At 35.1% G+C, this 27439-nt stretch overlaps 2 protein-coding genes across 6 annotated transcripts in view; one reads left to right on the top strand and one right to left on the bottom strand.

Moving 5' to 3' along the window:
• LOC127859833 (synaptobrevin homolog YKT6-like) lies at positions 1-23567 on the top strand. The gene is made up of 8 exons (XM_052397346.1): positions 1-244; positions 10289-10453; positions 11079-11161; positions 14587-14746; positions 16386-16431; positions 16826-16891; positions 17792-17893; positions 18810-23567. Exons 2-8 carry the CDS (start codon positions 10347-10349, stop codon positions 18843-18845), a joined length of 600 nt encoding a protein of 199 aa, XP_052253306.1. The 5' UTR covers positions 1-244; positions 10289-10346; the 3' UTR covers positions 18846-23567.
• Positions 23169-27439, bottom strand: part of LOC127859832 (uncharacterized) — a 54327-nt gene continuing 50056 nt past the window's right edge. For all 5 annotated transcript variants that reach the window (XM_052397342.1, XM_052397340.1, XM_052397341.1 and 2 more), the window contains one exon: positions 23169-27318. In XM_052397342.1, the coding sequence (XP_052253302.1) occupies positions 27001-27318 (318 nt within the window). In that variant the 3' untranslated portion in view covers positions 23169-27000. The remainder of the gene's footprint in view (positions 27319-27439) is intronic.

The following is a 27439-nucleotide window of genomic DNA, read 5'->3' on the forward strand; positions in this document are numbered from 1 at the left end:
TTTTAGCTGTCAAAACTTCCAATCTGGCACTTCCGTTTGAGTCAGAAACAGAAAATAAACATTTGATTGAACCTAAAATACAACATTTGACATACGACTTTTATTATAAATAACCCTTTTATCCCATTTTCAACAAAATACCACTATCTCCGTGTACATACACACTTTTAAAACGCATGTTATCAACGTTCAACAGATCGTAGTGTGTGGACAGCTGGTGGTCTGTTCTAAGAAGAGAGTCGGGGTAAGTGTTTAAATGTACAGGTTAGACATCAATAAATAAAATACCCATGACTGTTTGGAGTATGATTTATTCTTAGTTTATACTTGAAAATCTCATTAAAGTAAGTTTTGGTTCTGATCATTCTCTCCTACAATGTTTAAATTCAAATCTGAGCTCCTATCCAACTGGGCATTTAACTGGAATCTTTAGTCCGCAGTGGTGTAGTAGATATGGTGTCTACTTAGCAATCGTGAGGTCGCTGGTTGGATCTCCACTGTGGAAGAGTTCTTAAGATTGTCCCCATAGTCACCAATTACTGGTTCTAGTTCCAGGAAACAGACTTGAGAGTGTTTCAAATAAGCCTTAGGCTTTCTATGCAATCAAGCTAAAATAAATAGGTATAAACTAACTGGAGTCCTCACAAATGATAAGCAGACACTAACCTTGCTGTTTAAGAGCTAGCCTAACTGCATAGCTGTTGGAAGTGACATTATGATACCTTACTACACTCCTCGTCCTTATCTTATTGTTAATCAAATTCTAAAATTTCATTTTATGCCATTAATTCATCTGCTTAATACACTGCAACTCCAATATATCACGGTCCGTTATATCGCCTTGTCCAATATATTGCGAATCGGCTATGGCTCCCAAAAATCTGATGAGCATAATCTCTAAATAACATGCTTTAAAATCTGAGAATTTGATGAGATAAAATCTGTTTCAAAGTTTTATTTTACCCTTTTTTTCACCCACCTTAATTTCTGTTTTATCCGACATTCATAATCCAGTTTTGACCAAATTGTTTGCTCTCATTGTACACCAACTCTAGCACCTGTGTACTGCGATAAACAATAATCCAACTTGTCAAACATCACAGGTCATTTTGGGTGTTAACCATTCTCTATTGAATTTGCTTTGAACTGCCGAAACGCACCAGTAAACACATGAAGGTGTATAACATTATAACTGTAATTGTCACAAGTCAATACTGACCTATCTCAGCAATCTTTGCGCTTTAGATACAGTGTAAATTATTTGCTTTTAACTGAGAGGTGAATCATGTCCCTCAGTTTGTCAAACTTTCCATGCTTTTCTTGATGTGAATGACGTCATTTTGTAAATGGGTCTAATTTGTGCATGCTTTCTTGATCAATAACATTTGACAATGGTGTTTCGGATTACAAATTTAATTATATGCATTTCAAAATACATGGAATAATGATTTGTGTTATACCAATGAATAACATATGGATGTAACACACAAATCAATATGGTAAGTATATAAATAGTGTGTTTTGAGATTGCCAAACTATGCTAATGCATACATGTACATGATGAATAACTTAACATTTTATATCGCGCACCGGATATATCACGGTCGCGATCTTTGGATCCCTTCAACTGCGATATATTGGAGTTGCAGTGTACAAAGATTTCCTAAGATGTATAAATTCAATTGTTTAAGTGTAATTAGCGCTTGATTGGTCATTTTCAGCTTGGGTACTACTTAAATGTTCCCTTGATGCACTTAAGAATCTTTAATGTACCCCAGTTATGGATTTATACTAGAACTATTTGAGCACACACTTGAATATCTCTTTTTGTGGGACATAAATGTTTCAGACAGTTACCGTAAAAACGCAGTCATAAGTCTACCCGGATCATAAGTATACTTTGGTACCAAAATTGGAGATTTTGAGTATGTTAGCTTCATAAGTTGAGTCAGAAATTTTCTGTTTACGAATTTCATATACGGACGCCATTTTAAATGTACATGAAGTTGCTGTAGTATTCTATACGTTTCTCACTTATACCAAACTCATGTTCGGCAGCAATGTTGTTAATTAAATTCTCCGCAAACTCTATCACACGTAATTTAAATGCATTGTCATAAGCCTGGTGTTTGCGTTTGCCAGGCATTTTCAAAGATTTATCGTAAGTCCAGTTGTGTTTTTGTTTATCTAATTAATAAATGGTTGCACTCAATAATCCACGCTAGTAATTATCCACAAACTATTTTCTGCTTTTAGTCCGATGAAACAATATTATCACTGTAATCCAATCTTTGTACTTTTAATCTGACTGTCAAAACAATTGATTAGTGTCTCGGTAAAACGTGTTTTATAACAATGATTGACATACCCAAGAGACCGCTAACTGCACCTTTTTCTCTGAAACAGTTTCAAAGGCGGAGCTATACACGTACTCCAGCATAATGGGACGATTGCAAGCGAGTTACAAACACGCGATTGGTTAAGCATATCGCTTCTCTAAACAAAGGAATCCAATTTTGTCGGCGATAAAGGTGTTCTTTATGGCTTCTTGACAGGAAACGGCTTTCCTTTGATGACGTCAAACTGTCGATTCACACATATTGCGAATTTTCGCATGACTTTAAATGATGTCCTTGATTCTTTGTTTACATGAACAGTAAACAAACAACACCTGCTTACATGAAGACTTTGGATTAAATTATCAAAATAAAAACAAGAGTAATTGCAAAATGTGATTATATTAATTGGTAAGTATCAGTAAAAATACGACGTTTTGTTAGTCGTAAATCAACTATTTTTTTATACGACAACAACAACTATTGCCGCGGGGATCAATCTTCGTCGAATTTCATTATTTTTTTCATGGAATTTCATTATTTTTTCATGGACCACCTCTTAAGTCGATACCGGTTTTTTAATCAAATTTTGGAGGTAAAAAATCGCGACTTTTGACTGCGTTTTTACGGTACATATTGGGAAGTGAAGACTGTAAACAGAGAACTGCGCATGCGTCGTGCAACTAACAAGCTTTCTTCTCTCTCCTGAAATTTTCAATAAAAACAGTTGTTCTAGCAAAGTTATTCTGGTTCTACTTTCGGTTTCAGAAATTTAAACATATTTTAATTTAACTAATTCAACTCAGGGTAGTTCAGGTTGCATATATCGGTTTTGGTAGTTTTTTCCACAGCCAGCTGTTTTCCCGCAATAAGTCCTTGACCTTCCAGCAGAAAATAAAACAAAAACAACAACAGGAAATAGCAATGTTTACAGGAATTCTCACATGTCTTGTCCTATTTCAATTGGTAAATCATTATTTCATGTAGCCCAAGGTGATCTTGACACAGGTGGATATTTCATCAGACCACACAACCATTCGGGTAACCCTAATCTGCGGAAGACTTATGTAGGTCGTCTAGTGAGCAAAGCAAAAACTCAAAACTTTGTAAGTAAGGCAAAACCAAATAAAAGCTATTTATTTATCCTAGTACTGACACTATCCGCCGATATTGAACTCAATCCTGGCCCAGATTATTCATGTTGAACTTGTGGCTTGAATGTACTTGAAAATGACCCCATCATTTTATGTGACACCTATAATTTGTGGTTCCACATTCATTGCGAAGGATTTAGCCAGTCCGATTACTCTGACTTGGTATCCAGCAATCAGTCCTTTTCATGGTTGTGTACGAACTGCGAGTCTACCAACTTCTCCACATTATCTACTTCATCCTTGTCGTCCCATGAATCTCATAATAGTTTTTCCCTATTGTCGGAGCCAGAGACCCCTCAAGCTGCCTCTGTTACTGGTAATCCCAACGTCCCCCGTAAAAATGTTAAAAATTTCTTCTCTAGCCTAAAAGTCATGACCATAAACTTTCAATCCATTGTAAATAAGAAACTAGAGTTCCATGCATTTCTTGATTCATATAAACCCGACATAGCTTTCGGCACAGAGTCATGGCTTACACACAAACACACTGATAGCGAATTTTTTCCCCAATCCATAGGTTACACCCCATTCAGACATGATAGGGAAACAGGTAAATCTGGGGAGGGGGTCTTTATTCTGGTCAAAAATACAATTGTTGTCTCAGAAATGAAAAGGTTACAAACAAACTGTGAATTCCTTTGGTTAAAACTTGAAATATTTGGGATCGTACTACAGACCCCACGAACAAGATGAAAATAGTATTGTAGAATTAGGTAAGTCATTGCAATTGGTAAACAAACTTAAAGGTAAAGTGTGGCTTACTAGGGACTTTAATTTTCCCAAACTATTCTGGAACAGCCAAGGTATTCCCTCAGCTAAAGCTGGCTGCTCCCTTCCTAAACTCTACCAAGACTTCTTATCACTTATTAATGATTTCTCTCTCCAACAAATGGTCACTTTCCCAACAAGATTTACAAATACTTTAGATCTATTCTTTACCTGCCAGGCCTTTTTCTGTCTATTTTGGGAAAAAGTACCTAGCAAAATTGGGATTTTTCCAGTCGGGAAATCTTCCAAAATGGGAAGAATTTTCATCGACAAAAGCATTATTTGGGAAATTATTTTTTCTTATTAAATATAATGTTTTCATACATAGTATTGCCCAAAAATGGTGAGAACATATTAAACTGTTTTTTAGCTCATCTATTTTTTTGAAAAAAAATTATGAGCTATTGTCATCACCTTGGCGTCGGCGTTGGCGTTGGCGTCGGCGTCCGGTTAAGTTTTGCGTTTAGGTCCACTTTTCTCAGAAAGTATCAATGCTATTGCATTCAAACTTGGTACACTTACTTACTATCATGAGGGGACTGGGCAGGCAAAGTTAGATAACTCTGGCGTGCATTTTGACACAATTATGTGCCCTTTTTATACTTAAAAAATTGAAAATTTTGGTTAAGTTTTGCGTTTAGTTCCACTTTTCTCAGTAAGTATCAATGCTATTGCATTCAAACTTGGTACACTTACTTACTATCATGAGGGGACTGGGCAGGCAAAGTTAGATAACTCTGGCATGCATTTTGACAGAATTATGTGCCCTTTTTATACTTAGAAAATTGACAATTTTGGTTAAGTTTTGTGTTTAGGTCCATTTTATTCCTTAAGCATCAAAGCTATTGCTTTCATACTTGCAACACTTACTAACTATCATAAGGGGACTGTGCAGGCAAAGTAATGTAACTCTGACTGGCATTTTGACAGAATTATGTGCCCTTTTTATACTTAGAAAATTGAAAATTTGATTAAGTTTTGTGTTTAGGTCCACTTTATTCCTACAGTATCAAAGCTATTGCTTTCATACTTGCAAGATTTATGAACTATCATAAGGGGACGGTGCAGGCAAAGTTATGTAGCTCTGACTGGCATTTGGACGGAATTATGGGCCCTTTATACTTAGAAAATTTAAAATTTGGTTAAGATTTATGCAGTGCTCCAGCTAGAATTTGAAAAGGGCAGGGTGGCTTTTTTGTCAAAAGGGCACTTTCGACGCGCAGTATTTTGTGAAAAGGGCACTTTCGACGCGCAGTATTTTGTGAAAAGGGCACGTTCGAGCGCGCGAGTGTTTCTGGAATGCTTTCTATTGCATGTTAATTTATATGTTATAAATAATTGTATTATTCCCATTATTATTAAACCATTCAAATATAATGTCTACAATGAGGATTAAACTAATTACAATGTAATAAGAGATTTATGAATTATCATATGTAAAAAAAAAAAAAAAAAAAAAATTTTTTTTTTTTTTTTTGAGGGGGGGGGGGGGCAGGGCGGAGGTTCGGGGGGGGGGCAGGGCGGAGGTTCGGGAGGGCAGGGCGTGGCGCCCTTCGATTTAGGCCTAGCTGGAGCACTGTTATGTTTTGGTCCACTTTACCCCTAAAGTATCATAGATATTGCTTTCATACTTGGAACACTCACAAACTATCATAAGGGTACAGTAAAAGGACAAGTTGCATAACTCTGGTTGTCATTGTTATGGAATTATGGCCCTTTTTTGACTTAGTAACTTTTAATATATGGTTAAATTTTGTGTTTCGATCCACTCAAGTATCAAGGCTATTGCTTTCAAACTTCAAATACTTACATGCTATCATAAGGTTACTGTACCTGGCAACTTGAATTTTACTTTGACCTTTGAATGACCTTGACTCTCAAGGTCAAATTATTAAATTTTGCTAAAATTGCCATAACTTCTTTATTTATGATTAGATTTGATTGATACTTTGATGAAAACTACTCTTACCTGACATACCACAATAGACTTCACCCAAACCATCCCCCGTGCCCTCCCCCCCTCCCCCTCCCCCCCCCCCTAATTTTTTTTTTTTTTTTTTTTTTTTTAAGATCATCTCACAAATGACCACCACACCCTCACACTATACCCCCACCCCCCCCCCACCCCCCCCCCCCAATTTTTTTTTTTGATTTTTTTTTTTTTTTTTTTTTTTTTTTTAAGATCATCTCACAAATTATCACCACACCCTCACACTATACCCCCCCATTTTTTTTTTTAAACGGTTATGTTTGAAATACCGTCCAACCATCGCACCCAACCCCCCCCCCCCCCCCCCCCCCCCCCCCCCGATTTTTTTTTTTTTTTTTTTTCTTCGCTTTTTTGGAAGATAATGTAATAAATGTCCACAACCCCACACTATACACCCCTCTTCACTCCACTCCTCCCTCCTTTGTGATTGAAAATGAGAGTCCCTTCACCTTTTAAAAGAAAATAGATGAGCGGTCTGCACCCGCAAGGCGGTGCTCTTGTTTACCATGCAACAGTCATTGTCCACTGCTAAATTAAGTATGTGTACCATAAAAAATCCAGTCTTTGTTATGCTTGAAGTTCAAATAAAATACATAGCTCAATATGTCATTAAGGGTTTTTTATGAATATTCACAGTTGAAGGACCTGCATGAGTGCATCCAAAATATTTTTATTCAAAATTCATGTTGCCAAATGTCTGAAGGCAACCATTTGTTTAAACACAAAAGTAAAGCTGAACATCATAAATGTACAGTATTGAAATGTTAAGAAGCTAAAAAGGGTAGTGACTCTGAATCTGGAAGTGGCAAATGTTCATCACTTGCTTGCTTATGGGCGAGTCAGATTCTGGGTTAACCGTAGACTGACTGGCGGTAGTATTTCCCCACAAAACGTTCAGTTTGTGTGTGCCTTTCGAGTCAAGTTTTCGTATTTTACTTCAATAGTACTTCGTATTATGCGACATTTTTAGACTGCGTTCGATTTCCGTAGTTTTTTACCCAAATTACTCTTTCGAACCACAGTAACGTTGAAAGTGAAACTAGTCCACATTTATTTTCCTCAGACCATCGATACCAATTCTTAACCAATTTACAATAATTAATGTGTACACATGGTTATCACTTATTGTATACATACCTGATAATTCTGAATAATCCATCACTTCAATATTTAAAAGCTTATTCTGAAGTTACTCTACAAAATGCACAAACACGGCATCCAAGATAGCACATTACAATGTGTCAAATCTTTTCTTTATTATAATTCGTCGCCGTCAGTCTTTCTTGGTAAATGGTGACAATTCAGACAAGGTTCCAGTCAAATCAGGCATCCCTCAGGGCTCTGTTCTCGGCCCTCTTCTCTTCTTGCTTTACATAAACGATCTGCCTGAAAACATAGTCTCACAGGTCCGGTTATTGGCTGATGACACTGCTGTCTATATCACGGTCAACAATCCTACTGAACAAAACACCTTGCAAGAAGATCTAGATAGGTTACAAAATAGGGAACACTCTTGGGATATGGAATTTAATCCTTCCAAGTGTACGGTTATGAACATCACCAGGTCAAAACACCCCTACAAATCCACATACACACATCACGGTCAAACCCTTGAGACAGTTAGTGATGCTAAATACTTGGGTGTTAGCATCACATCTGACCTCAGTTGGAACAAACACATAAATCAGGTCACTGCAACAGCCAAACACTTAACTTCATCAAACGCAACATCCCCATAAAGCACCCACGCATCAAACAATTTGCCTAGAAAAACCCTTGTCCGCCCACAACTTGAGTATAGTAGCTCAGTGTGGAGCCCACACACACAACACAACATCAACAAGATCAAGATGGTCCAACGCAGGGCCGCTCGATGGGTCACCAATGACTACTCATACAAAAACAGTGTCACACACATGCTAGAAAAATTAGGGTGGCGTTCCCTTGAGAACAGATGGTATGACTCCCGGCTACTGATGTTTTACAAAATTGTCCACGGACTGGTTGGTGTACCAATGCCTCCTTATGTCATTCCTCCATCCTGGCTCACTAGACATCTGCACCCTCTTTCATTCAGACAAATCCCCACTCCAAGCAACTATTATAAATTTTCCTTCTATCCAGCTTCTATCATCCTATCGAACACACTACCAGCCAATATTGTGCAGGCACCTACCCTGGACCAGTTTAGGCAGGGGGTGACCAAACTAGACCACAGTTTCTGAGCAGGTTGGCTGTTTTTAACCTTTTATCTGTATATTTCTTCTTTTAATTAACACTTTCACCTTTGTTTCTATGTCTCACAAATACTTTATGTATTACTTATCATCTCCTATACATTTCTTCCTTTAATTTTCAAGCACTGACACGCGCCTGCTTGTAATACTAATTGTTGACGACTAGCAGTATATATAGATAGATAACATAGCTTAGACTCCTTTTTCTATAACTTTGCTATTTTTTGATAGATTTAGTAAATTTTTTAACCAGGTTTTCCGAAGGAAAAAACTGGTTATTAGATTGGCGAATGCGGGCGGGCTGGCTGGCTGGCTGGCGGGCGGGCGGAACAAGCTTGTCCGGGCCATAACTATGTCGTTCATTGTCATATTTTAAAATCATTTTGCACATTTGTTCACCATCATTGGACGGTGTGTCGCGCGAAATAATTACGTCGATATCTCCAAGGTCAAGGTCACACTTTGAGTTCAAAGGTCGAAATTGGCAATAAATGAGCTTGTCTGGGCCATAACTATGTCATTCATTGTGAGATTTTACAGTTATTTGGCACATTTGTTCACCATCATGGGACGGTGTGTCGCACGAAAGAATCACGTCAATATCTCCAATGTCAAGGTCACCACAACTTAAAATAGATTTATTTTGAAACAAACTTACAAAGGGGGTTAATTTTGTTTGTTCATTTCAAAAGTTCAGTTTGAGTTGTCTCCCTTAATCAGATTTTTTTTCACAATGAAAACCTGGTTTTGTGACAATTTTGTCCCTTGTTACTAATTTTGTTGCATTTTCATACAAGGATAGACTTAACTCAGAGCACTATATTACGGTAAGTACACTCTCGAATATCTGTTTTTGTAAAATATATACTGTTGGATAGTTATTTTTTATTGAGAAGGGACTTGTTTGCCTTTTCACCATTAGACTAAAAATTCCTGAGCTCTAACAGGGGAGTGAACCAAGGTCCTCCAGAGTGATAAGCAGACACTCTGTGTTGTTAAAGAGCTAGACAAACAGCAAGGATTTGGAATTGACCTTATTTCACTACAATCTCAGAAGAACTTAATCAATCAATTCCAACTTAAGCACCAGCATATTATCACTTACTTTATTCAATGTGTCAAAGGTGATTCTATTTTGTTCTTAACAAAATATAACAGAAATGAATTGAAAACAACACAGTAGACCAACAAATATGCCTAATTACTATATAGTGTTTATTTGTAATTGTATACCATTCTTGCTTACTTCAGGAATTTTCTTGAGAACTTCATGGACCCTGTATAGTTGTGGTCAATAACTAATTCCATTATAAAACATGAAATTTGGGGACAGAAAGCTTTTATAACAAGTTGTTTGTAATTAAAGAAACAAAAATCATTTCTTATGTTAAAATATTACCAGGAAATAATACTACTATCATGTAAAGTATTGCATACAAGATTCAAAATCAATGTCAGTAAGCATAAACTTGCACTTAAATGGGCAAAACTAAAATAAAATAATGAACATGCATATGATTTTTGAAGTCAGTTGGTTAATTGAAAGTGTTCCAAACACATATATGCAGTACAAGTTTGCAACTGTCGGAATTGCCAAGAGCTTGTAATATATTGGTTTATGAACCATACATCAGTCATTTGAACACCAGTGGAAACTATATTTATTTAATATTTTCACATTGAATTTTTTTCTTGTTATACCATTTAAAATGTTAAAATGGATAAGTTTTCCTAATTTAGACACCCAGAAGAATAAAAATAAATAGTTGCTGTTATTAGAAAACTGTAACATTTATGTTTCAGGTATTTGCTGCATATTTCTTCTAACTCAGTAACTGTACTCTGGATACGGCCAGCAGTCATGAAGTTGTACGCCCTCTCTGTATTGTACAAGACTGGTGATAATAAAGCTACAAGACTTATATCAGCCCATGAGCTCAGTAGCTTTGGATACTTCCAAAAGTCTAGGTATTGTTAAGGCATTGTTATCTAAGTTTTACATTTTAATTTTTAGTATTGTGTGATTTGCAGAAAGAAATAACACCACATGATTACTCCAAAAATGTGATTGAAATAAGTTTTTTTTAATGCTTGAAGTCAAACTTACAGTTGTTTGTTTGAAATGCTTGAAGTCAGTTCTATTACACACTCAGTTCTATAACACACTCAAACAAACATACCCGGTAGTCATCCTGGCTGTTATTTAAAATCCACATTTTTTGAATTAAGAAAACGTGGATCTAATGAGGAAAACACACACACACTAACACGTCTTTCCTCTTACAATATATTTTTTTTATGTTTTTGGTTTGATTACCCCTTTCCCACTCAGAGGCAAAGTTAAAATGGCTAAATGCAAAAGGTATAAACCAGAATAGCCTGCAAGTAACTCATAGTCTGTTCAGGTTTTATGCTGTTTTCTGCTCATCAGTATCTAAGGGTTTGAAATGAAGCCTTTAAACTTGAATCTAGTAAGAAAGGTAATTAATTAAATGTAACTTTCTAAGGGACTATAAGTGCGTCAAAATACATATCTTAGTGGTAAAGGGTTAACAGAAACAAACATGTTAATTATTTGCTTTGTTCTTGACAGTGTGAAGGAGTTTATGAACTTCTCCAGTAAAATTATTGTGGAGCGAACACTTGCATCATCACGGTCATCTGTGAAAGAACAAGGTAACACAGTTTTTGTTGCCTGGAACTACTTCTTATGTTCAGTATTAGTTAATTAATATCATTTCTGATTCTATGAGCAATGTTAAAAAGAGAAAATAAAAAGTTACAACTTAAAACATTTATTTTTGTTTATGTGTAGTCAAAAGACATCTATTGTTTGTCCAAAATAAAATGTTAGCCGTCACTTACTTTTCTCATTAAAATCTTTGCATTATAGGAAATGCAATCATTAATAATTAATGTTATAAACAACATATTGCTTGTAAATTCTTAGTTTAAATTTGTGGGAATCAGTGTATGTGTTTTCAAAACAATAAATGCACTATTGGGAAAGGCTGTGTCAATTCTGGCCATATTGGTAGGATTTATATAAAATCAACAAGATGCTTCATTCAATAAATCCATATGCCTGAGATGAAGCCCTGGCAGTTTTTATGATAATTATTGACTCATTTAAATTCCTCAAGGTCAAAAAAAGGTTTCTAGAAAGTAGAAATTATGTTAAGCAAATGGTCAATTTCAGTTACCGTAAATCTGCGAATATAATACGCACTTTTTTACCTGCCGATTTTTTCTTCAAGTAGGGGGTGCGTATAATATACAAGTTTAGAGCAGAACAAAATTTTTCCTGTGCAAATTTTCATTTTAATCGCTGTTATTCGCTTCGCGGCAGCCATTTTGAACTACACAATTACATCAAATTGGTGCAACAGGGCTCGGGCTGTCGTTCCCCATTTGAGTCATTTGCGAAAATATTGAGAATTTGGCTCAATAAAAATCTTATTTGTGAAAATGCGAAAATCTAGTAAAATTTCATTGAAAACATCCTCCATTTATATCAGACTGGTTTTCTATATTTGTCTCTTTGTTTGAATGAAAGTGTTCGCAATTCGAACAGTAAACGAAACACGGCCTGTACCCGATTATGAGACATTGCTTGACCTTATTGTTATTGAAGTGCGCATGGTAGCTGGCCAATAAACATTGAGCTCGCTTACACATGAAATGACGTTATCGAATGAAAAGTGAGAACGGGAGGAGCTATCGGATAATATTGGGTCATCCATGCGCAGACACTGTATACTTTGAATACACAGTTAAGTTCGTCGTTTGCCTACAAAATAGCGACTGGACGCTAAGTCGTATAAAGAGATAAGCAAATGAAAAAAAAACAACTGACAATACCCGTAAATAAATATTTCTTAGCTAACCACTATTTATCTTTCTACCGCATATTTACCACATCTGAAGTAAAGAGTGGTAATTAAATAATTAGTTTTATGATGCTTATAGAGTCTATTACACCTGTCTGCCGATTGCCGAATTAAATTGAAAGGTGATAATTAATTAATTTGTTTTTTACTCCTAAACTAACCTTAATGACAGCAGCGTATTTTAATTAAAGAGATCATGAAAAACACGAACGGTTTTATTGTATTTTAAGTTATATAAAAGTACCAAGTTTGTAACTTGAAAAAAGAAAAAGTAATTCATCTAGACAACTATAAAAAAGGAAGTAACCATTTTGTCTTCTTATTACTTTATTATTATTATAATTATTATCGTCCCGAATATTGTCAAATTGAATTAAATGTGAAAACAAAAAACAGCGTTAGCGTCTCTGCTTCATTCTTTTGTAATTATGACTGCTTGACCCGGATGTCAGCAAGGGGCCGGTGTGTTATCGGTAACAATCAATGGTTATATAAACAATAGACAGAGATATTTATTATGCAACTGTCATAACAACAGCACTATAACACATCCCGATCAATATACCGGGGTAACAGATAGTTGACAACACCAAATTGATTTTCTATTTTCACAACACAAAAATATATTGACACATTTTTTCTGAAATGGCCAATTTCGGACACTGATTTTTTTAGTGCGTATTTTACTCGGATTTTCAATTTTTACCGATAAATTTTGACCAAACTCGCGGGTGCGTATTATGCACGAGGGCGTATTTTATTCATGGATTTACGGTAAACAAGAAATTCAGCCTTCTGAATTACCGGTAGTCAAAGCCCGAATTGCAACCTTCTGAATTAGTCAAAGCCCAAAAGTGGGTCAATGTGGAAATGAGGTCAGGTGAAGTGGGTTTGTTGAGAGTGTTCATAGATAATATCTATTCAAGAATTAGAGCTTTGTAGCAGAAGTATTTGTGTTAAACAAAGCACGCCATTTTATGTCATCCAAAATTTTGGACCTACGGAATAAATAACAGTCCAAAATTAGGTCAATGTCACCGACAAAGTGAGGTCAGGAGATAAGGGCGTGTTGAAAGTGAGGTCAGCAGATAAGGGCGTGTTGAAAGTGAGGTTAGGAGATGAGGGCGTGTTGAAAGTGAGGCCAGGAGATAAGGGCGTGTTGAAAGTGAGGTCAGGAGATGAGGGCGTGTTGAAAGTGAGGTTAGGAGATGAGGGTGTGTTGAAAGTGAGGTCAGGAGATAAGGGCGTGTTGAAAGTGAGGTCAGGAGATAAGGGCGTGTTGAAAATGAGGTCAGGAGATAAGGGCGTGTTGAAAGTGAGGTCAGGAGATAAGGGCGTGTTGAAAGTGAGGTCAGGAGATAAGGGCGTGTTGAAAGTGAGGTCAGGAGATAAGGGCGTGTTGAAAGTGAGGTCAGGAGATAAGGGCGTGTTGAAAGTGAGGTCCGGAGATAAGGGCGTGTTGAAAGTGATGTCAGGAGATAAGGGCGTGTTGAAAGTGAGGTCAGGAGATAAGGGCGTGTTGAAAGTGAGGTCAGGAGATAAGGGCGTGTTGACAGTGTTCAAACACATTATCCATGCAAGTATCTAAGCTTTGTTGCAAGCTGTACTCTTGTGAGACAAATACCTAATATTGGTTTAACCTTGTATGAATGTACAGAAATACATATAAATAGACAGGCCAATCGCTAGTTGCACCTTGGCATCAGTAGATGCCTGTTGCTTAAAATGACATAATTGACATGGTTATATGACTTTCACAATTATTTGATCCTGTTTCTTGATAAACCATACAGAGCTGAAACAAACAGAATTTTTCTATTGTCATGTTATTATCCCCTGCCATAGGCGGAGGGATATTGTTTTGGCATTGTCCGTCTTTCCGTCTGTCCAGCACTTTTGTGTCCGGAGCCATATCTTGGAAGTGCTTTGGCAGATTTCATTGAAACTTGGTATGAGTATATATATGGATAAGAGGATGATGCACACCAAATGGCATTGTATACCATCTGTTTATAACGAAGTTATGGCCATTTATATCTTTAAAAAATGCTTTTTTAGTGTCAAATATAACACTTTTGTGTCCAGAAGCGTATTGGCAGAGGATATCAATTCAACGAATGTGCTTGTTAAATGTTAGAATTTAACAGTATATGTGCTACAGATGTGTAGAGAAGATTTCATTGGTCACATTATAAAATGTTTGTTTTTCAGAGTACATCTGCCATGTGTATGTAAACAGTAACAATGTTGGAGCGGTGCTGATAGCCGACCATGAGTACCCACAGCGTGTGGCTCACACTCTCCTGAACAAAGTCATCGAGGAATTTGAGAAAAAAATTGACAAGAAATACTGGTCTATATCAAAAGAAGAGTAAGTAAAATATTACTTGTACGGTCCTGTTAAATTTGCCCACAGTCACTAACCCAACTACAGGTACTGATAAGATGAAAACTTCACATGTGTTAACAAGTATTCAAGTAGTGGGTACAAGTGTTTTATGTAAATACCAAGGAAGAATGTTTTCTATAAAAGAGAAATTTAAAAAACAAACAATAAAAACAAACAATTACTCAGTTATATGTGGTATACATTCAAATGCAAGAAAAACAAAAGGGCTATGATGGCCCTTAAGGGCTCACCTGACTTCAAGGTACATCAATTTGACCTGATGACCTAGTTATTGACCCCACATGAATCAGATTTTAACTTTGCCTTGATTTTATCAAACACATATTCTGACCAAGTTTCATAAGGATTGAGTCAGAAATGCGGTCTCTATAGTTGCAACATGATTTTTCTAAGATTGAACATGTTGGTCTAGATTTAGAAACACTTGACCCAGGTTCAAATTTACTCCACACAGAAGTTTTTCACTTAATGTAACAGGCTGATAAATGTGACTTCCAAATAAAAATTCTTTAAAAGCATGTCCTTTTCTCCTAAATCAAAACTTAAAAAGCTTTTTTATTTCCCAAATCAGCTATTTTAGCAATAATTCTTCCCCAAAACAATAACCTAGGTCTTTTTCTGACTTGGGAAAGATAAAAAACAAGCCGCGTATTGTGAAGGTAAACTTTCTGACCATTCATTAAGATTTATTCATAAATAAGGACTGCAAAGTCATTAATGGGGCCTCTTCAGTGGTAACAAGGTTGTTTTAAGATTTTGATCTGGTAACCTAGTTTTTTCGACAAATGTGACCAAGTTTGATCAATTTTGGATTAAAAATGTGGCATCTTTAGAGATTTAGCAAGCTCAAAATGTGCTTTTTTAAGATTTGATCTGGTGACCCAGTTTAAGGTACAGGACCCAGATTTGAATTCAGTCTAGATATTGTCAAGATAAACTTTTTGACCAAGTTTTAAGATGAAAATTGTGGCTTCTAGAGTGTAAACAAGCTAAAAGTTGATGACGCACAACGTATGACAATAAACTCCAGACCACAATAGCCCTTTGTCAGCACTGTGTGCTAACATATTGGATCTAGTCATATTGTTGTATTCATATGTTAGTGGTATATGCATGTCCATACTGGGATGGCTAAATCAATTATCTTTACTGTTATCCCAGTGCCTGAATGGGCACACTAAGAATTTTTAGTGTTTCTTTAAAATTGGAAAAATTTGCAATAAGCATATCTATTAAACGAAGGAATACATCAATATGAGATTTTACCAATTTTACTTACTGGTATTATTTGAGCTCTTCTGAGCACAATGTGTTCATGGTGAGCTTTTGTGATTGCCTTTGGTCTGTTGTGTGGTGTCAACATTTGCCTTGTTCACACTCTAGAGGCAACATTTATATATTGTCAAGTTCCCTAAGCACAGTCTGGTAAAGAGCTACACTGTCAGCTAATGAGACCACAAAATCATGTGTGACTTTATAGGGAACAAGATAGCTTACTGCGCTGCACAATTGCACAGGCTTTTCTTGCGTTACATGGTGGTGTATGGAATAAGAGCCATTTTGGCATGGTGTTGGTCAATATTTTATCTTTCATTTTCAGTGAAATAAGGCTTCCTGAAGTAGAACTATTATTGACAAAATATCAGGTACGTTCTTGACCCAGTATAATTTGTAGAACACAGTCTGTTATCTTATTCTTTGACTTATTACTTTAAATGCCATTGTTTTATGACTGCGTTTTATGCTTATAACGGTGTCATTTGGTTGCTTGATTGTCAATAATGATTAAAATGATATTGTGTATACAAATTATTATTTTTGTTCTTATTGTTTTGAATTCTTTCATATTTTGAAGTACGGCTACATTGTTGTTACGAAAAAAATATTTTGTTCAAATTGTTTTGAATTTGTTTATATTTTGATATATTGGTACATTGTAGTTACGGATGTTAAGGTTTTGTGGGAAATTCATTGTCATTTTAGGAAGATTAGCACCATATAGAAAATGATTTTAAGAGTTAGAAGTATATTCTTTTGCAGAACCCTAAAGAGGCAGATGCAATGACCAAAATTAATGCAGATTTAGATGAAACAAAAATTATTCTTGTAAGTACGAAGGTTTCAATTTACTGACAAAATGCTCACAATGGTTTTCTTCTGATAAGTTTATTGTCCCCTACTGGTGAAACAAGAGGGAACTTATGGTTTGCTCTCTGTCTGTCAGTCAGTCTGTCACACTTGTCTGGATCTTGTGATAACTGTAAAAGTTCTTCATATTTTTTTCATGAAACTTGAAACATGGACAGATGGCAATATGGACATTATTCACGTCATTTCTTTTTATTCCTACATCAAGAATTCTGGTTGCTATGGCTACAAATAAAAAAAATCTGAAAATGGTGGAGTTTCACCGGTAGGGGACCATATGCTTGGCGATCTCTTGTTAAAATAGTTTCTGGTGTTGAAGTATATACAATAATTATTTACAGAGAGCCAAACACAAGTCTTATTTCCTTGTTTGACGTAAAAATCTGTTTTACAAACTTTCATCTGTATAAAATGAAGATTTAAATCTTACCTAGAAAGGGAGGGAAAGTTGACTGTGGAGTTTAATTAAAAGAAAGTGAAAGTTTGCTAGTTTGAAAGTTTGTCACCTATACACAGTTATATATGTAATTGCCAATGTTTGAAATTATCAGCAGACCAAGAACCAGTAGTGGTCATGTGCTTAATGGGTGAATGGCTGAACTTACCGTATAACAATGCGTAGGTTAACCCTTCGCATGCTGGGAAATTTGTCGTCTGCTAAAATGTTGTCTGCAGAATTTCTAAAATTAGCATTTTCTTCGATTTTTTTAAAAGAATACTATCAGTATAGCAAACAGTTTGGATCCTGATGAGACTCCACTTTCTGTGGCGTCTTATCTGGATCCAAACTGTTTGCAAAGGCCTTCAAAATTCGGTTCCAGCACTGAAAGAGTTAACTTGCACTGTTTGTATCTCCAGCACAACACAATAGAAGCCGTGCTCCAAAGAGGCGAGAAAATAGATGACCTGGTGGAGAAATCAGAGGGACTCAGTTTACAGAGTAAAACATTCTATAAAACTGTGAGTATTTATCTAACAACCATATTAGATAGACAATTGAGCCTTGGTCTGAGAAAGCTGGGCTTTATGCATGTGCGTAAGGTGTGATCCCAGATTAGCCTGTGCAGTCTGCACAGGCTAATCAGGGACGACACTTACCGCCTAAACTTGATTTTCAGTAAGGAGGGACTTCCTTGAAACTAAAAATACCATAAAAGGGGAAAGTGTTGTCCCTGATTAGCCTGTGCGGACTGCACGGGCTAATCTGGGACGACACTTTACGCACATGCATTAAGCCCAGTTTTCTCAGAATGCAGCTCAATTTGTTTAATATTCCAAAATATATTATTTAATGTTTTGACAGGCATGTCTTGTAAACTGTGTCTACTCTGACAGCACATTGGTTGTGCTTTGACCTTTAAAGTCTGTGTAAAAAAAAAAATTATGAAAATTTAAAGGGACCTTTTCACGATTTGATAAATTGACAAAATAAAACAGTAAGATTCGCAAATTTTTGTTGTAGTTTGGATATTTATGAGGAAACTGTCATACAGAGCATTTACCATCCTTTAAAATATCCATTATATACATCTTTTGACGATCTAAAAACCTGAAAATTATAAAGTTTTGCAATGCGAAACGATTGAATAATTTAGAGAGTTCTGTTTTTGTCGTTATATTTTGTGACACTACGAGGATTGTTGATATAAAGTATAAAATACATCATTTATTTATGATCACTGCCACAGGCTAATACTGTACAACACTTTACCCTTTAAAGGTAATTTTCGTTTATACGGAAGTCTCTTCTTAGGGAACATCCAGCGTATGAAGAAAGTGTTGTCCCTGATTAGCTTGGGAAGAAATATTACACACATGCATTAAGCCCCATTTTGCCAGAGCGCCTCGTATCATATACTTTTCTGTGTATCTTCAGGCAAGGAAGACAAACTCTTGCTGTGTGATACTCTAATGTGGTGCTTCTCTAGAGGAATGATGGACCTCTGATGTTGCTGATAAATGGTGTCACTGTGTGGTGTTGTGTTCAGCCAGTCTTTATTGTGTCTCCTTCATACGACTGCACAACAGTGACCTAAGTGAAGAGGTTATGACCTTGACATCTGTCGGAATAGTTCCACAAGAAATCATTCAAAAGACCACTGGTGTTAAAAATAAATTAGCTGTATCATTTGTAGTATGGACTTTTTCTCATTACTTCTTGTAACATATTAATATTGGTTGTGAGTATATTCATGAAAGAGGAGGGAGTTACAAATAATTGCAGATTTAGAGCTGGTAGTGCCAATATTTGATCAAGAGACATTGCAGACCATTTTGTTTTAATAACAGTTTGTTCCAAAGATTGCCAATGACAATAGTCATTTACAGCTTGTCTCATTCAATTTGTAAAATGATGATGCAAGTGACGTATGTTATTTAAGTATATTTAAAAAATCACATGTGTACATTTTACTACGTTACTATTCTCACAAGTTAAATATGTACATTTCATATGTGTGTCCAAATTGGAAAAATGGGACATTATCAATTAGCACAGTTTGTTACAATTTTTTATCCACCTAAGTTTCTGTTCAGAGAAATTATTTTGTTTATATCTTTAATACAGCTAAATATATTTAAGAAAGCCAAAAAGAAAAAACCTACTATATAAGATCACGAAAGTATTGTTTCTGATTGTAAATCATGACCTGAGTTTTTTTATTGTGATGTATCATAGTCTAGGAAAACTGATCTAATACATGTACATCTGAATATTGTCAATGGGTTGGTTTTGGATGATTATTCTTGTGCTATTCAGATTAATTTCATTGTAAATGTTTTTATGTTAATTTTGATGAAAAAGGAAACTTATTTGTCAAATGACTGTTCATATAGAATGTGTTTTGCTCAAATGAGCACATATACATGAGCTACTAAAATCAATAAATTATTATTAAACCATTTAATGTCTTTGAAATAAAGTTGTGTGCATTTTTCAATGCCATGTCTTCTAAAAGAACGTTGTGCAATATCTTTTAACAAAGTGTATATATAGATATATATACATAACAGTATAATGTATTTTAAGAAGATTGTTTTCTGCATACCTGCACATGTATATCATGACATATTATGTGCATGCTCATACGCAAAGATTTAAATATTGATATGAAGTTATAATTACTTGATGCATGCATTAAGTTCAAGCTTACATTGGAAAATTTCCAAAATTATGAATATGTATGCGCTTAAAATGAGCATTTTTTATTAGAATCAAACTATCTTTGTAAGATTTACCTCCCTTTCATAGTTGAAAATGTGGTTCTTTTGGATTAAGAAATTCATGTTTATTTCTTATATTGTTCTTTTTGCTAAAGATATGAACTATTAGTACTTCACTGTGTTTCTTAATTCAAACTTATAACTGGATATATATTTTCTGTATGTATTTGATTTTAAAAAATATGCATGTGGATGTTACACTGGCAATAACTGTTAACCCTTTGCATGCTGGGTAATTTGTTGTCTGCTAAAATGTCGTCTGCTGCATTTCTAAAATTAGCAGTTTCTTCAAAAAAAATTCAAAGAATACTATCAGAATAGCAAACAGTTTGGATCCTGATGAGGCACCACGTTCTGCCTTCAAAATTCAGTTCCAGCACTGAAAGGGTGAACAGACATGGAACATTCCAGGATCTGAATTACTTATGTAAGTCTTTAATCTTCTGGTCAGTTCAGTGGGGAGTTAGAGGTAAAACTTGCTTTGTATTTGTTTATATTAAAACCTCAAACGTTCACGATCAAATTCATCAAGACTGAGGCAAGAGGGTGTAAATTAATAATTCCAGACTCATTAACCTGCATGATTACAGACAGTTCAAACTTTAGCTTCATTTTGGAATGAGGTCAACCACATGTTTCGAGATGTTCTGTATACGTCTTTTTGGTTGTTCTCCGGAAATGAAACTTCACAGAACATTAAGAATTCAGTTGAGTTCTGAGAAAACTGGGCATAATGCATGTGCGTAAAGTGTCGTCCCAGATTAGCCTGTGCCGTCTACACTGGCTAATCAGGGACGACACTTTCCGCTTTTATGACATTTTTCATTAAAATGAAGTCTCTTATCAGTAAAAATCCAATTTAGGCGGAAAGTGTCGTCCCTGATTAGCCTGTGTGGACTGCACTGGCTTATCTGGAACGACACTTGATGCACATGCATTATGCCCAGTTTTCTCAGAACGCGACTCGATATATCTTAACAATCTCTCTACAATTTACATTTAAATGTTCTTGGTAAAATCATCTTGATGATTGAATGATTGCCTGTTAATTGCCCAAGATTAAATTTTTACTGCCATAATGTTGTTCAGGTTACACAATAGACATAAGGCCACGACTTTTTTTTTTATTGGGTTACAAAAATTATTTTGAAAATGGTCCATCGGGCGGTCGAAAAAAAAAAAAAAAAAAAACATTGGAAAAATAAGTTTATACTAATAACATCAGAACAAAGACATCATATCTTTTAAAACCTTAACACAGAGACGAAAAATCAAATTATGCAATGAAACACATCTATATCTTCAAATGAAATGAGTCACCTAAAAGCACCTTTTGTAACATCAGGCAATTTTAAACACTCCATTAAATGACATGCGTTCTTCTCCCATTAAAACAACTGCGCTTCATTTCCGTAATTCGATGCGCACCATTACGCAATGCGATGCCCGTTGCATAAATCTTATATAAGATAAACTACTCACACACAAAGTATGTGTTTGCTCTTATTGGACTTATGACATCGTCCATGAAAAAAAATCGAGGTAGATCGATCCCCGCGTCGTCGCGGTAATGTTTGTTAAAGTTGTTGTTGTCATGAAAACTCGTTGATTTACAACGCAAAACGTCTTATTTGAACTGACGCGAAAAAATACAATCATATTTGTCAACTTGGCTTTTGCTTTATTTTGATAATTTAATCCAAAGTTTAATGTTAGCAAGTGTTTTTACTGGAATTGTAAACAAGGAGCCAGTTAAAGTCTTCCGAAAATGTGCAGTCTGTGTGAATTAACAGTTTGACGTCATCAAAGGAAAGCCGCTTGCTGTCTGAAGCAATAAAGCGACAAATTTCGCGCCGACAAAATTGGCTTCCTTTGTCTAGCAATCAACATGCCGAACCAATCATGCGTTTGTTTCTCAATTGCAATCCTCCAATTTAATAATAGCACGTGCATAGCTCCGCCTTCGAATCTTTTGCAGAGAACGGAGGCGGAGTTTAACGGTTAATTGAGCTAGTATTTTACGCAAGTTGAGTTCCGATTTGCCGAAATTACTCGGCCCTAAGCATTAAAACAACAAATACATTTATCAATGATTTTTTTAGATATACCGATTTGTTCCGATTTCCAAAATTTCTGTACAGTTACTATAAACTATGGCGGACGTGTTTACAAAATTCCTAAACATATATATCGTAAATAATGGCAGTGTTTTATTGGATTATTTATACTAATTATCAAATTGCAAGGTAATACTTTTTTATCTACTATAATATCGGGTTTGTTTAATATAATAAACATGTTAAACAATATAGTTGCGTCACAGACTCGGAAATAAATTTTGATGCGGTCGACATTTTACTGACGCTGATTTTCCTATTGTCTGTAATTAAATAAATTTTGAGAAGTGCCCATAAAAGGACTGGTACATACTGTGTCACATTGAAAAATATCCCGATCTCTGTAATATATGTGAACCAATCGTTCATTGTACTTACTTGATTTTATTCGCAAACGTACTCAAACCGGATCGTTTTTTTTCTCGTTTCGCTCGTTTTTCAGTGCGGTCGAGAATAAAATATATTAAAAAAAGAAGATTTTCCGATTTTATATTTTTCCCATTTTCCAAAAATTAGGGTCGGCGGTTTTGTAACCCAAGAAATATAAAAGTCGTGGCCTAACTGTGAGATAGTTACAACACTGTGTTGATTCATTCCAAAAACTACCATGGCATTGTTTGATTAAATGTAGAATTTTTTGTTTTGACAGAAGTAGGCAAGGTTATAACAAATTTATTCATACAAAGTGTTGCTAAATGTAATTGATATCATACCTGCGTCTTTGTTTTTTTAAATAAAAAAGTTGAAAAAAAAAGAAGTTTGGTAATCTAACATATGAAAAGATAAACATACTTGGCTTGAAATAACGCACTAGCACCTTTTTGTTGTTTAGTTATTTCAAGTCTTGTTTGCATGATTCTGACTCTGGTGAATGACGAATTTTTTGCTGACACTGGATGTGCATTTACCAGAAAGGAAAACAATCATGCTAGTAATTGATTTTATTATTGTCTGTATCATTCTTATTTATTATGTGCTGATAGGATACATGTAGTTTCGCTGGACCTGGTTTTTATGGCAAAATATTGAAATAAGATCTTGACTAAATTATGCTTGTAATTCATATATAGACAAACATGTCAATCTTTAGATATATAGTGAGTATACTATAGAGACCAACATCCGTCTTTGTATCCTTATTTGTTGTATGTTTTAAATGTACCGGTATAATGTGCATAAAAATAAAATGTTCCTTCTATAATTAATATAGTATTGTGCTCTCACACAATGTTGTGTTGTATGGACCTGACAATGTCAACTTAAATGTATAATAAAATAGATAATTAGAAACTGAATTGAGTTTATGTTTTGTGATAAAAGATGTAAACATGATTTGATAGCCATGACTGCAACAGCTCTTACAAGATGTATTGTTATATCCCACGCTTTTTGACAAAAAATGTGTTTGACTTCAGGGGCATATTTACAAGAAAGGACCCTTAGATCATGCTACAAACAAAAGCCAAAAACTTTGGCTTTTCAATTTCAGAAATTTTAAAGGTTTTTCCATAAGTATTAGTAAAACTGGTAAACCATGAGGCAAGGCCTGTTTTGACCCCTGGTAGGAGTATGATTTGAACCAACTTTGTAGAGGACCACTTAAAGATATTACGATCCAAATAACAAACCTCTGGGCCTTACAGTTTTAGAAAAGAAGACTTTGAAGTTAACACTTATAATATATATTTCTAGCTCCTTTTACCTACATATATATGTATGCAGCAGACTGGAAATATTTTAAGTGAACAACTTTTCCAGAGGGCAACTCAAGGATCATTTCTGTGAAGTTTCTGAAAACTCTAAGGAGATTTTGTTTCAACAAAAAAATTGAAGGACACACAAACAGACTTCATGGTATCTCAATAGCTCATCATTAGCAAAATTTGCTAAGATGAGCTCAAAATGTTTTACACACAGTTGCAAAGATCAATCGCAATAGGGGCTATTGCCTATTGAATCATAATACATTAAATTAATAATGATTAAATAAAGAAACTAGGACATTATCACTTAATGTTTATTCAATATAAAGGACAACATCAATTTGCGATACATATATTGTAACAATATATTGTAAACACCATGAATTTAAATAAAAAATATAAGTAATATCTCTACTAACATGATGAATTTAAAATGGAAAGCTCATTCAATGAAACATATAATTGATCAAATGTGAGACAGATGCTTCAACTCCAGGTAGTTTTATGCTTCAGGAATCAATCAAGCATGCTTTGACAGGATAATAATTCAATAAAAATCATTTATCATCGCATAAAAAACTCCTGAAAGGTTTGCTCAGTAATAAAACAAAATATCAACAACAACTTTCGAAACAAACTGTAGATAATCTGGATTAAATGTACATTGTATGACATGTTAAAAATACAATTCATTTATCATTTCTCGGGTTAAATCAAATATCACAAGTACATGGTTAAACAAAGCACACCGCTGCTAATGTTTGACTATCACATCATGGATTACGCAATTATCCACTTTCCATATTTCTATAATTATGATTTTGTATAAACCTGCCAAATACTGAGGTGGTCCACAAATTTCCAGCATGTCTACAAATTCTATTTTACATGTTTTTTAAAAGCCTAATTCTGTTAAAACATTTAACCCTTTACCACTTAAGATACACATTTTCCCACATTTTTAGTCCTGTACAATGTTATATTTAATTTAAGACCTATCTTACTAGATTCAAGTTTTAAAGGCTTCATCTCCAAACCTTAGATACTGATGAGCAGCAAACAGCATAAAACCTGAACAGACTGCGAGTTACTTGCAGGCTGTTCTGGTTTTATGCTGTTTGCGCATAGCCATTTTCACTTTGCTTCTAAGTGGAAACGGGCTAAATGACAAGTAAATGTGTTTTTCCTGCAAATAAACATGCTATGATACTTTATAATATAACTGACATTTCCACCCATATAGTATATTTATAATTCTAACTAAAACATATCAAAACCATAAAGCAAAAGTCATGCTTTGTTGAGAAATTACTTATTGAGATCAAATTATGGTTTGTGTTTCTGCAAAAACATGCCATAACATTGTAAATTCTTTGAGACCCACAAAGTTCTAGGTCCAAACACGATATTGAACTTCAGGAATTCAAAAACAGACAGAGGTCAGACTAATGGGCCAATTAAATTCTAATAGTAAAAAAGCAAGATACCAAAATGGTGATCAAATAAGTGAAGAAAAGAAGAAAGTTAAGACAATTAATGTATATTAACTATGAACAAATATTGGTTTTGGCAAGAATATTTTCATGTGCCTGATTTTTTAGATTAGACGAAGATCATTAAGACAAACACTGTGATAACTTGTGTTAACACATAATTATTTTTTTGGAGCATTCTGATTGACGATCAGTCTGTGTGTACACATCATAAACTATTCTACGCAAACTTTTCCCGCACGAAATAAGTGAAAGATATTGCAAGGATACATTACAATTTTACAACTATTTTACAGTCATTTTTAATACTTTTAACTTTTATTAATTCTAACAAGTATGAACACATATTTAAATTTATTTGGTTTTGAGATGTTACTTTTTCTTTTCGTAATGTTTTATTCCAACACATTTGCTTTAATTTCCTTATTATTCCATGTTGGGACTATATTTCACTCTTGTTCCCTGTTTTCAGAGTTAGTGGCCAACCTTTGTTATGATTCCTGGTTGTGTATTTAACACAATTGAGTCGCGTTCTGAGAAAACTGGGCATAATGCAGGTGCATAAAGTGTCATCCCAGATTAGCCTGCGCAGTCCACACAGGCTAATCAGGGACAATACTTTCCGCTTTTATGGTATTTTTTGGTTCAAGAAAATCCCTCCTTACCAAAAATCAAGTTTAGGCGGAAAGTGTCGTCCCTGATTAGCGTGTGCAAACTGCACAGGCTAATCTGGGATGACACTTTGCGCACATGCATTATGCCCAGTTTTCTCAGAACACCACTCAATTTATTGACTGTCATGTGGTATTTAATTTTTGACGTACATTCTAATGTCCTAATGATTTTTGATCTGTTTGACACACAAGCACAAGTAAAGCTACCTATATATAACAAAGGTATAAACAAATGCACTAACAACACTTAAATACACAGCCCTATACACCAGCCCAGACACAAGCATGTCACCCATGTAGGTTACAATATCAACAATGTTTCTCATAGTAGTAGTGTCTGACTACACCGGAACACAGGAATTTTAATAGGTTACACATGCGCAAACAAGAAGGCCTGAGGGAAAGGTTGCATGCTGTCAGTTATATTGATTACTTATTGTCGGTTGCAGGATGCATATAATGCATTAAATACAGTTTAAATGATATGCATGTGTATTTTGGTATCAGGTTAAAGGTGTATATAAAAGCACTCAGAAAAACAGCCATTTTGGGGTTCTACTTTGTGTTTAGTGGTGTCTAGCCTTACATATTTTGCCCTATCTTTTCATGCTTAACAACAGTAACAACAACATGCCGACAAGAACCGCTGTGTTACATCTAACATAAATAAAAGTAACAATGTACAGCTAGATATTGGATAGTATCTTGATCATGGTCAAAACTACCATCGAACATAACATATTCATTTATAGAACAAAGAAGTAATTAATTTGCGCATGCATAACCTAATATCACTATATCATTGTTCACACAAGACTGTCACTTGATTAAAAATATCACTAAGAGGCTTGGATGAGATCAGTCATTCTCAATCTGTTTCAGATCAAGCTCTTCTGTGATCTGGAACACTTCCATGTCATCCTCATCTAGATCACCCAGAAGCTTGACTGGCCCAGAATTCCCTCCACAGTATTCAGACATGCTTACAGAATCACGATTGGCATTTTCAAGTTCTTCAAGTGGACTTTTTGTGTGGAAATTAACCACAGTATGAGAGTTGCTGGCAGCAAATACATGTTCAAGCTGCATCATGTGATCAGGGTCATGTGGGGAGCTTGCAATGGTAGCGAGACATGTAGTGTTTTCTAGCCCACTTTGGAAACCTAAACTCAGGCGCTGAAACACAAGTAAACATAATTTTCAGCTCTCATAATTTATGTTTGTTCTCTTATGAAAATGTGCATTTTGTTTTTTTTAAGTGTACATTAACCTGTTAATGTGTAAATCTCATGCCTTA

This window comes from Dreissena polymorpha, chromosome 15 (assembly GCF_020536995.1).
Source record: "Dreissena polymorpha isolate Duluth1 chromosome 15, UMN_Dpol_1.0, whole genome shotgun sequence".
In the NCBI taxonomy this organism is placed as follows: domain Eukaryota; kingdom Metazoa; phylum Mollusca; class Bivalvia; order Myida; family Dreissenidae; genus Dreissena; species Dreissena polymorpha.